General features: G+C 42.2%; 2 protein-coding genes across 3 annotated transcripts; both read left to right on the forward strand.

Moving 5' to 3' along the window:
• The first annotated feature begins 664 nt into the window (after nt 1-664).
• On the forward strand, nt 665-6188 carry si:ch211-153b23.7 (uncharacterized). Of its 2 annotated transcripts, none has more exons than XM_053429548.1 (7): nt 665-968; nt 3375-3525; nt 4170-4313; nt 4481-4609; nt 4730-4969; nt 5225-5350; nt 5676-6188. In XM_053429548.1, the coding sequence occupies exons 1-7, from the start codon at nt 817-819 to the stop codon at nt 5901-5903; spliced, it is 1170 nt and encodes a 389-aa protein (XP_053285523.1). In that variant the 5' UTR covers nt 665-816; the 3' UTR covers nt 5904-6188. The 2 variants fall into 2 exon arrangements, with proteins under 2 accessions (XP_053285523.1, XP_053285524.1); XM_053429549.1 differs by having other exon boundaries at nt 3378-3525.
• A 1521-nt stretch (nt 6189-7709) lies between these two features.
• Nucleotides 7710-10660, forward strand: zgc:174917 (uncharacterized protein LOC565650 homolog). The gene is made up of 7 exons (XM_053429272.1): nt 7710-7839; nt 8457-8658; nt 9330-9591; nt 9673-9764; nt 9897-10036; nt 10128-10232; nt 10318-10660. The coding sequence occupies exons 2-7, from the start codon at nt 8529-8531 to the stop codon at nt 10402-10404; spliced, it is 816 nt and encodes a 271-aa protein (XP_053285247.1). The 5' UTR covers nt 7710-7839; nt 8457-8528; the 3' UTR covers nt 10405-10660.
• Nucleotides 10661-12484: the final 1824 nt, after the last annotated feature.

Raw genomic sequence — 12484 nt, forward strand, 5'->3', positions numbered from 1 at the left:
TTCTAAAGGCATTACCCAAAGTGGCCTTGAATATAATGGACCCAGTCAGTAGAAGACATTGTGTAGCAAACGAGGTTGGCAAATTAATTCTCTTAGTGTTAGTAAAATACATCTTAGCCTGACAAAGACAAAATTAACAAAAATCCTTTCATTTACTTGATTGTCCCTGGATGAGCATGTGATTTACTAATTAACCTGTTGCAGCCCACTTCCCGTAATCCCAGTAATGAGCAGACTGGTGAACAAAATTAGTTTGACCCTATCATTACTTGTCATGAATAAATGTATGTTACCATTATTGTCAATTACACGTCCTGCAAATATATAATCATGCAAAATTATGCATATCTATTCGGCCTCCAGCTCTTAGCTCCGTCCTGAATTGCTTATGTGTAAACCATAAGACGGAGCAGCCCTGCTAACAGGCACCGGTCTCCCCCACACACACACACACACACACATCCAACCCTTGAGTGGAGTTTCCCAGATTCTTCAAATGATTTCAAAACTAAACCCAATGTCATCACAAAACTTTGAAAACAATAAAAACACACTGAGGCACATTACGTTAACCACAGAGGGACAGGCCCGATTTAACATAAAGCAGAAACAGTTTAACTGTGACGCTTCCTATTATCTGAACCTCACATCACGTGGCTCTTGCTCTAGACTACTTCCTCTTTTGTTACATATCGGAACTGACGCCACTATTTACTTTCCACCACATGCTCAAAGCCGAGGATTTATGAAGAGAAACCTCACTCAGGCTGTCTGGCGGCGCTTTAATTTCGTTTCGATTTGAAGATTTCAGCAGTCATGGATGGAGACGTACTGTCATTGTCATCCTCTCCATCGTTATCATCCTCAGCAGCAGCCGCGGTGGCAGCAGAAACAGAAGATACTTCAGTAAGAAGCGACAGCAGCCTCTTTCAGGGCCAACAGAAGGACAGATCTGCTGAAGCACTGTGGTATGTACGCTCACATGTCTAGACACAAGAACGGGAACACTTAATGTATAACAACTTAATTTAAAATGTCCACCTACTTCAGCCTCAAATAGTGTTAAATGAACACTTCTCTCACTGATAGTACAGTAAGAAATAAGCTTAGATCTTGTGTTAAGTAGTACAGTGGTATTAATATCACATATATGATATTATAAATATGATACAATATATATTATAGAATATTATCTGTAATCAAACTGTTGTTTTTTCGATCATGTTCTCAGAGATACCTCATGAAGAAGTTAGGTAAGAGGAGGAATAAAGAGTGGCTGTGGAGTTTCCAGTGAGGTCATAAAGATGTCGGCATAAGATCATTATTTCACAACACTGATACTTATTCATGTGAATCAACGATAATATCTATTATGCATTTTTGTTACTTCTCATTTCAAATGACTAATAGTGATGTTTCGGGGGATGGGGAGCACTTAGTAAATGTCACGACCAGTCTACCTACACAGATGATTAGCCTTAAAATAACCATGTTGGATTGTGAAACTTCACACTTCTCTCCTCTGTCAGGCGGAACGACTGCAGCCTTTTGCGAGCTACAGCTAGAGTTGGTATCGAGATACATATTTGTCAGAGTGGCCATCAGGAGGAAGTAAAGACATCATCTCTTTCTTTATCATATGCCATGTAGTTGAATTATTACACTGCTACGGGAAGTGGTGGCCTGTTGGTGTCCGTCCAAGACAGCGTACGATTGCAAACTTTGTGAAACTGGGTCACATCAGCTGTCACAGAAGCCAACAGAGAAACGGAAAGACGCTGAGGATGGTGGGTTCCCAGTTCGATGGCTGAATACACAGGGTACTGGACACGAGCGTGTTAACAGTGCTCACACTGGCCACTGAAATTAGGCTCCATTTCACTCCAGCTTCTGCCTTCATCCTACACTTCAGACCCGTTGGTCCAGTGTGGATGACTCACTCATTAGTGGACAGAAACAGCCGGCTCCTGCCTTGCTGCACCCAGAGGGAAGACAGATGGTTCAGAATGTAGATTTACACAAATATTTTTACTCTGGGTGGAATTTCCTTTTTTTGTATTCACCTTTTTTTTAAGCCAAATAGGTTTTACACAAACAATATAGAAAAAGTTAACATTTCATCAAATCTGTTTTATCAGAACTACCTAAAAGTTTCTTGGAGAAAAATGTATTTATCATGTGTTCTGACTTTTAATTTGCTAACATGGAAGAGGCAGAATTTATAAGCTATACTGTAGCCTGCCACCAGGGGGTAATCGCTTTGGCTTTACTTTGTCGAACTTTAAATATAGTGTATGGTCATCACTGGGTTGTTGCAGGCAGATGTTGGAATCTCCAGAGAATCTCTGGTCTGTTTTCTTAATGCTGAGCTCAGCTCACCCGCAGCTGGCTGTAGCCTTACATTGAACAGAAGGACCACACATCATGCCTTTATGCCTAAAAGGACAAATAGGATTTTAATCTCACAGGGAGCTGAACTATGTGTTGTGAAAACTGCAAAAACATACGTCATTGTCACATAAATGAGACCTTCACATGTCAATGAGATTGTGTAACATGTGTTTCCACATAGCGGGAAACTATGTAGGTAGATGAAAGCGTATATTTATGTTGGAGTTGAGGCTTAAGGAGGATCGGAGGTGAACACAGATGTGATTCCTTGCAGCGCTTATCTCTCGGTTGGTATAAAGATGCCCCCGGGGGGCTGCGTACCGAGGCCTGTGTTTTTCCGTTAGCCGATTCCCCCCCTGGGCTTCAGATCTCTGCTGCCTCTCTGTCAGCTATTCCTTCTGGACAATACCTCACCACAGGGCTGGTGAAAATGAAGCATATTAATTTTTGTGAATATTTCTTGTTATCTCCAAGTTGTTTACAGTAATAGACATCAGCAATTTCCAGGGATCATCACCCACATTGTTTCCAGAGGCGATCCACATGTAAACAAATCGGATAATAAACAGAGTTTTTCATCGTCCAGGATCTTTTTTTTGCTGCTGAGAAATTCGCCCTTTTGCTCTCACTGACTCTCACTCTCTCACTCTCGTTGTGTGTGTGTGTGTGTCTGAGTGTCTTGAGTGCATAATTTGACTGAGCATGCATGTGTGTGCGTGGGTGTGCATAATAACTCCGATTCAATTCTCTGTAAGTGCACTCTCTGCGAGTGGGTGTGCAAAAGTGCCTTGACGTTCTTTTGTGCGTACGTGTGTTTAGTTATTATTGGAAATCCTCGTCGAATGTTCATCATCATCATCATGACTTTATTTCTGGCACATATCCTCTGCGTGTGTCCATGTATAAACTATACGTCTCTGTGTGTGTGTGTGTGTGTGTGTGTGTGTGCGTGTGCGTGTGTGTGTGTGTGTGTGTGGGGGAAGCAGTGAGGATGTGAGTCCCGTGGGTGTCAGGTTGCTGTCCACAGAGGAGCAGGTGACTCTGATCACTGAGAGCATGACAGTCACCTCCGCTGACCAGGAGAAACTGCTGCTGCTCAACAAGAACACCGAGCTCCGCAGAGTCAACAAAGAGGTACAACGTCACCTTGTTGCTGATGTTGGCAATTACATTTAGCTCTCTGTGAATACCAGAGGAGGAGTGTGGGGGCGTTGTGTAAAGAAGCTGCTAAGCTGTGAAGAATCCTCATTACAGTTTCATACAACCTGAGCTTCCTAATTTTGATTAGATGCTGCTTAATTCAAAAACGAGGTGAGGGATATTTGATTTGCTCACCTGGTGTAAACCGTCATGTGTTTGGTGATTATGGAGTGTTTTACCTCACTGACCTGAATTCACATACTGACGCTAATGATGTAATGAATGGTGTTTCGATGACTGATCATCATCCTCATCATCATCATATCATACCGTCAACTGTGTATAAATATATAGATGGAAGACGCATCTCTACTTCCTCCTGCTATCCAGAAATGAAGTATCCCTGATATTTGATATCATTCAATGAGTTACTAAAACACTACCAGCACAAAAATAACACTTGAACATACATCAGTGTGATAACAGCTCCCTAAATAGACATCATAGAGAAACATTCTCATGACCTATCGTCCATCCACTAACATGGATGAGGCAGGGTTTACCGAAGCTAGCCACCAGGTGAACACTAGATGATGACGATGATGACGACTTTGATGTTGATGATGATGATGTTGCAGCTGATGAAGCTGAATGAGGACTGGGACCAGGTGTACCGCAGTGCCACACTGGGTCTGCAGCACAGACTGGAGGCTTTGGAGCTGGGGAACACTGCAGTGAAACAGCTCAACGGTAGACTGCTGCTCAAAGTGGAACACCAACAGGTAAACACACAGAAGTACTGCAAAACCCCTACATTGGTATGGACCCTCAAATGTGTGTGTGTGGATTCTCTAGATACTGTGTGTTTGTTGTCCAGCAGATTTAGATCTTTGAACAGAACATTTGTTGTTTACATGTGTGATGTTTGGTGTTTGACTTGGGGTTTCAGAGTGCAAAGGAATACTACGAGCAGGCTCTGATGCAGGAGCTGAAGAAGAACCAGGATCTGCAGGAATACATCATGCTGCTGGAGAACAGGACGCATCATCCACAGAGAGCCTGCACACAGATCCAAGAGGTAGTAGACTTGTCAGTGGGTCTGTTGGCGTGATCAGTTGGCACAGTTTCATTTCTGTCAATATGCCGTCATCTGTGACTTGAATGTCGCTCATCACTTTGTCTTCTGTTTTAACTTAAGGGCAGCTTCAGCGCTGGGATAAATGCTCCTGTGTTATCGCCCACCACGAATCCACCAAGAGGTCCTGACTTGTCACCCAGCTTCGTGTCTGGATACAAACCTTCACCCTCCTTCTTCCCTGCCTCCTCGGGCTCAGAGGAAGCGTGGACGAGAGAAAGCAAGAGCAGCAGCACCCCACTGGGACACTCCCAGCAAGAAGTGCATGATCTAAAAGAACAGCTGGGGGCACTGAGATGTCAGGTGAGCTGCTCGCTTCAGCACAGCATCAGTAAATGTTCCCATTTCTGATGTGATGAGAGCAGAAATGATGTCAGGCCTCTGTTGCCAGGGGAAGATTTGCTTAATGTTTTTAGAGCGAGACTTAAATCAGAGGGGGAACTGCACCACCAAGTGGAGGCTTTGAACCGTGCTCATGGCACAATGAGAAATATCTGCATCACAACATCTTTTGCTTTGATACTGGCTCACTGCCATATTAATGTCTTGTGTCAGCAGACCCAGATTTATGAAGCTGAATATCAGACGGAGCATAACGACCACAAACACACGCTGCAGGAGAACCGCAGGCTGAGGAAGAAGAGGGAGGAGATGCGTCAACAGGTGGCGCTACTGCAGGAGCAGGTAGTGTTGCAATTGTCCATACATGTACACACACACACACACATCCACACATCAACCTAAATTACATGAGTGTGTTGTTTAATCTCAACCTGAAAGTAGAAAGATGACATGCTTAAACTAAAAATTCATGTTTATGTGTCAAACTGGAGACATTAGTACCATGTTGCAGTGTAAACACATTGTAGTTATCATAGGATCTCCTCAACGCCCTTTATATGACATGTCATCTAATCTGTCTGGACATATAATGACCAGAAGCTTCAAAAGCTTTGTTATTGTCTGTTCATTTCACTGATTCCGGGATGGTCCTCTGACTTTGCCACAGCTCAAGGTTTACGAGGACGACTTCCGACGGGAGCGCGCCGACAAACAGATGTTGCAGAGGCTGCTGTTGAAGAAAACGCCTCCCAACAGGGACCCTGTGCTCGTCCACCGCTGCAATAACGCGCAGCAGCCACAGGGAGGAGACAAGAGGACGCAAAGTGCAGAGAAAAGAAAGCAGCACCACCCGTTCTGTCCCAAGCACCAAGACAGAGACAAGGAGTCAGACTGAGGCCCAGAAGGAGGGGGGGGGGGGGATCCATGGTGATACACGTCACATAGTACATGACTGTTAGGAGTTTAAATCTGGTTCGATAATGAAAAATCATTCATTTATACATTTATACACACAAACATATTCATAATTTATTACAATCTAATTTATCTATATTTTATTGCATTAGGTATTAGAGGTTTTATATCCTATGTGTATATTCTTTCATATAATCTTCTCTTAAGTGGCATTTCTATTAATCTTTAATTATATTTTGTATAATAAAATATGAAGTGGTCTCATTGTGCCAGTGGTTTGTTACGTGCTCCAACAGGACGAAGTGACCCACAGTTATTTCTTTATTTGCCATATAGGTGTCTTCGTGAGAAATCTGACGTGTTTATGTTTTCACAAGGACGTCACACAGGGAAATAGCGATCAGTTGTCGGCTGCAGAGTTAATGTTGAACCCGTCATAAGGAAGCTAAAAGGTTTACTTTTCATTGGTCCCTGGTTCCCTCTTGCGTAAACAATGAAGAAGTCCACCTCATCAATGGTTATGTATCTATTGCATCTCTGATACTACTGACACATGTCACCACCCAACAGAAGATGTCACTGGGTTACAGGGGTTTTCCTTGATCACGTTTCCCTTTGAAAGTTCCTGTTAGAGCACATGACACACATCCCACATTTTATACAACCAAACCCTATTAACATTTAACCTGTAACATTGTTTCAACTTCAGTCATTTAGCGTTTAGTTTATTCTTTACTTGAACATAAACACATATTCACACAGTATCAAATAAAAGTGATCCGGTGTGTCCACAGCTTAGTTTCCTTATAATAATGTTAATATTGATAAATTATATTTAAAAAGCACTTTTCAAAATGAAGCTACTAAGTAGCTTTTAATCAATTAAAACTGTTTAAATCTCAAGTGATCATAAAAATGTTAAATAATCAAAACAATTTAATAAAATTGGTATTACAAGAATAACATTGAATAAAATAATGATAAGTATTCCTGTTTTTTTGTGAGGAAAGTTGACATTCTTGACCCCACACTGACACTGACAAGTGTATTCACATCATAGACTGATTCACATCCATCTCTCACTTTTTATTTAGTCTGAACCCAACTTATTGGTCACAATGTTTAAAATAAATGCATCTAGACAAAAAATAGGAGGCAAATCTTCTTTTTATTATTTTTACATCATTCATGCATAATGGCAGAAACATATGTCTATACTTACTTTTTATAGGAACAGAAGAGAACAGTAATGATAATAATGACATTGTAATATCTGAAACAGTGACAGTGGTTATTGGAGGATCAAATCCAATAAATAATAAACTGGGAGAGAAGAGAATGTTGTTCATATTGAAATGAGAGCATTGGGTTATTCTCTTCTCACAGAATTATGACTCATTACACAGAATATGAAAGACTGTCTTTGTTCTTTGATCAGCCCTTGTTCCTTCACTCAGCTCCTGACAAGGAAGAGAGAAAAAATAAATATGAGGCGGTGATGATTGGAAAAGATAATCCGACAGATTAATGTCTTACTGTCAAGGAACAAAAATGTCATTTCAAAATAAAGGGCAGCACCAGAATAGCTTGCGTGTCAAAAAGTCATACAGGTGGAGAAAGGTGTGGAAACCTCATAGATAACAAAGCCACGGCTACCTTCTGAGAAATACAGGTGTCATGTTTCCTGATAATAATGCCTTTGAATGTCACCTTGACTGCAAAACCATGCAGATAAAATCATGGATTTCCCCTTTAAGTTGCATATTCCTTTTCAGGATGACTGTATGTGAGATAATGTTGGGATGTGAGTTCCCAGTTCCCAGTGATGCTGTGTGCAGTATATAAGAGAGCATGACAGAATCAAGAGCCCAGACTCAGCTCACCGAGAGAAGAAGAGACGACTGAAGAGCAAACAGGTATGGAGACGATAAAACATACACTGCAGTAGTTGTTGTTACTACTTACTAATATTTTAAGATGTCAGGAAAAGGTTTACCAACAGAGAATATAAAAAAAAAGTACTAGATGTAACGGCACCTGCTGCTGCTTTTTTGTTCATGCAATAATTTACAGTTGAACACTCAGGGGGTACTTCTCCTCATTTCTGAACTTATTTAATTTAACAAGTTATGAATGTAAGAGTTTCATCGCTGTGCTTTTCAACATCAGACGAAGGATTTGCCGTATAACAAGTGTAATGTTCTCCTCTGGGCGTGTCTTTAGCCAACAGATCATTATAATTCAACAATGAGACTCTTATTAAACTTCAAAAAGGTCCTGAGGTGAAGTCACAGCTTTATAATGATGTTGGAGGACAGGAGGAATAAGGTGGTGCTCACTGTGATCCCACCTCTATGTGGTTAGAAGTTTTTCCCATCAGCTCACTTGGTGTGTCATGCCTTATTTTTGTGTATCCATTATTATGTAAAGTTGTCTGAATGGAAAATAGGATAAGTATACCGTTCTTTCCCTGAGTTTCACCAAATTTAAACTTCACATCCCCTCTGTGTTCCCTCCCTCCTCCGACCTCCAGCCGCAAACTGTCGCCACACCTCATACAGTTTGAACGCACAGAGCCAGAGGCATCAGTAGTGAACCAGCAGAGATGACGACATCCACAAACAATCAGCGGGAGGTCTACAACCAGCAGGGCTTCCTCTCAGCTCTGCCTGTGCTGAACCACACAGAGCTGAAGGAGGCCAGACACGCCTTCTCCGAGCTGGAGGGGGAATTTGGTGAGTCTCAGTGGGTCAGGGTCCGAGTTATTCAAAGTAAGAAGGCAGGAATTAAGCAAAGTCACAACCAAGTACAACACATATACATTGTTTACATCTTATATTTATTCCAGAAATCTTCGCCCCTGTCTGTATGTGTCAAGCATATCTCAGGAATCGTTCATCAAATCGGCTTCTCAGCTGCCATGTGTATTGTTAAGGGCCCAAGGAAGTGCAGTGTCAACATTGTTTAACTTTAAATAAAGAAGACGACCAGCGGTCTGTCTCAGCGGCGGCCTGGATTGTGCGATTATGATGATGGTTCACGACACGACAACGACAACTGATTCTCCAGTTCGGGGTTTTCTGCTTCTACTGAGTTGAGCTGTACCGAACTTTAAACAAACAGGTGAACAGCTCTTTGTGCAGCAGCTGTGGTGCAGCTTCAGGGTTCTAGGGACTGAGTCCTGCAGAAGGTCTTTACTTTCTGTGGCTCAATGACTGCAGGACACTTTTACAGTTTCTCACAGAAAAGCTGCAACAGGACGGTTTAGAGCAGCCACAAGACTAGCTCCTTAAAATAATGACCCTGTCTAGTTCTTTGTTCCACAACTAAATTAAACAGGATAAGAAAGATGTGAGGAGGCTCATGTGTCAGTGATTTGATAATAAGTGTGTGTCTCTCTCTCCAGGTGAAGAGTACACCCAGTACAGCCTCCACAATGTTCACCTTCAGTATCCGTGGGTGATGGGCCTGACCAAACACCCTCGCGTCCTGGAAGTGGTCGAAGCCGTCCTGGGCCCTGACGTCATCCTGCTAGACTCCCGCTTCATCTGCAAATACCCCACACTCAAAGCAGCCGACATCCAGGAGAATGAAGGAGGAGGAAGCAAACCTGATGGGAAGGATGGGGAGAAGGTGCTTCCTTATGTGGCCTGGCATCAGGATATGAGGTAGATTTGAGTTCAGAATGTTTTTTTGTTGAAGGTTTTGTCTTCCTTTGTTTTGTCTAAGTGTAGCTGTTGTGTTTGCAGGTATTGGGGTATTGCAGGTGGCCCTGTTCTCTCTGTGTGGCTCGCTTTAGATGACTCGCGGAAGGAAAACGGCGCCCTTCAGGTCATCCCAGGTACCTCAGCTGCTCTGTTATTCTTCTCGTGCACATTTATCCCTTTAGCCTCTGTCCTTTTGAGACGTAAATAAGATGTATATTCTTCTGCTTCACAGAGTTGAATTTTTTTTCTACGTATTGCCCCTTTAGGCAGCCACTGCTTGGGCATGTTGCCCCATCGCCAAGCCACCCGCCCTGGAAACATGCTGTCGGTCAACCAGGAGATCCCAGAGGAGCTGGTGCAGGCGGAGGAAGCTGTGTTTTGTCCTCTGCTGGCCGGACAGATGTCTGTGAGTTGCTTTTTTTTTTGCCTAACATGACATTTTAGGTATAAGTTCTATTGAAGATGGATTAGTTATGATTTTGGTTTTGTTTTAAAAGATCCATGATGGGTTCCTTGTCCACGCCAGTGATGCCAATACATCCCAGAGGAGGCGCTGTGGGCTTGTGATCCGTTACGTCCCCACCTGTGCTTACCCCACAGAGGTGAGATAAACAAACACTAGGACTGTGCAGCTATGTTTCCACAGTCTAGCTCTGTATTAATCCTGACTCTCTCTGTTCCTGGTAGGATCCGGATCGTCCCAGGAAGTTTCAAGCCACAGTGTTGGCCTGTGGAGACGATCAATTCAATCATTTCTCCAACAAAAGCACATGAAAACTCCCTGGATTTTCTCTTCTTGCAAGAATATTTATCTTCACGCTTTACAAGCTTATTTAACTGTGTGTTTATATGAACACACCTTGTATTGTATTTCTATGACATAGTTTGTTCTATATTGTTTAGTATAGACTCTGTATTGTCTCATGTGCAGATCTAACTGGACTGTTCCATAAAGTCCAAATAAATGCTAAAGTGAACACTGTTCAATTCATTCCTGTTGTGCAGTTTTCCCACTTGACTTACATTGATGTTTGTGCTCTTTACAACTTAAATAAAGTATTGAAATATGATCCAGAGGACAGTGGTGGTTTATTGTTTGTAGTTAGATTTTGGGATATTAAATACAAAATCCTTAAAATCCACAAGTGAACACTTCAGTCATTTTGAGACAAAAACACAGATTGTGTTCAATGTGAAATCTGTAAAATATCCAGAGGAACAAAGTCAATCGATTCACGGTTCATCAGTTTTATAAATTCAAACTGTGCTCTATAAGTGGGATGCTTTTTTTGACTTTTACCTAAATTTCTCTTTCACTTCAAATTTCTCTTTGCTCGTCATTTTTATGCACAAAAATCTGTCAAAATAGAAAACAATCATAGATGTACTATGTGATATTTAAATCCTTGAAAACTACCTTAAATCACTTACAATAGAAACTTATCCTGATACAGGCTCTAATATTGATCCTTGTGGAGAATCTCAAACTTTACAGGATTAAGACAAAGTCAGATTCATGGTCCTTCCTGGAATTGTACACAGGACCTTCCATTTCCTGTACGAAATAAGGAGTAAAAAGTTAAATTTACTCCAGTAGCAGAATGTATTTGTGTAACTCCAACATATTAAACCCACAATTTCAGAGAGTGAGTTGTGAGTTTTTAAGGAGGCACTGTGGTGGTGCAGTGGTTAACACTGTCCCCTCACAGCAAGAAGGTTCTTAATTCAGGTCTGCTTTGATTTGGGGTCAGATTGATTGGAGACCCTTAATTGGTGATGTGAGTGTGACTGGTTGTTTGACTCTTGTGACCCTGCGATACGTTGGTAGGCTATCCTGACCAGGGTGTATCCAGTGTCACGCCCAGGGGTGGACTGGCCATCTGGCATACCGGGCATCGTCCGGTATGGCCGGGCATCGTCCCGGTGGGCCGTTGACCCAATGTGGGCCGGTCTGGTCCGCTATGTTTTGGTTTTTTTTCTCTTCTTCCTCTCTAAATTCCCTCCAATTGGGCCGGCCAATTGGCTACAGAGGGCTAGCAGTGTGTTGCCAGTATCGACACATATTATTGGTCTATTGTTTGTCATTGTCAATCAGTCATGGGCTGACAGGCTCAGAGAGCCCTGACAGTGCTGTCAATCACAACACAAACCAGGGTGGGGCGGGACCTCATGGCATTTTGGGGGGGGGGTCGCGGGTCGGGCTGCTGCTGAGACAGAAACTTAAAATGGATAATAAGAGTAAAAAACGCCCGGGTGGCGCTGAGAAGCATCGGGAAAAAAAGCCTAAGTCTCTGGAGGTGGAGGCTGCTACATGTGCCAAACTGACGGACCTATTTGGTGCCGGGTTCACCAGCCCAGCAGCAGCAGGTGCGCCGGGAGACGAGCGAGGAGGACTCGACAATGATGAGCGAGTGGAGGCAGACATGTAAAGTAACGTTGGCCTGGCGCTGGCTAGGCTACATTTTTGAGACATGTCCAAAACAGAGTAGAAAACGTTTTTGATTTGGTTTTAATATGCCGAATTGTGATATTATGGGTTATTATTGTTCAGATGATTTAGCTAAGCTAGCTAAGAGCTACTAACGTCGTTTACTGTTGCCATAGCATCAGTAAACTTTCTGAGCTGTAAATAGAGATGAGAGTGCTTATGTGTTGATCCTTAATGGTGTGATCATGTACACTAAATTATCAATTATTACAAGTTGTTGTGATATATTTGAGGAGTCGTTCTCCCTTTGTTTTATATGTGGACATTTGGGACCACTGTTAGAATTTGGTAAGTTTATCATGTATTTTTTAATGTATAAATTCATACTTCATTATTATAATAATTTTCAAAAGGTTTTAAAAGAAA

The sequence above is a fragment of the Pleuronectes platessa genome, chromosome 8, assembly GCF_947347685.1.
Source record: "Pleuronectes platessa chromosome 8, fPlePla1.1, whole genome shotgun sequence".
Taxonomy (NCBI): domain Eukaryota; kingdom Metazoa; phylum Chordata; class Actinopteri; order Pleuronectiformes; family Pleuronectidae; genus Pleuronectes; species Pleuronectes platessa.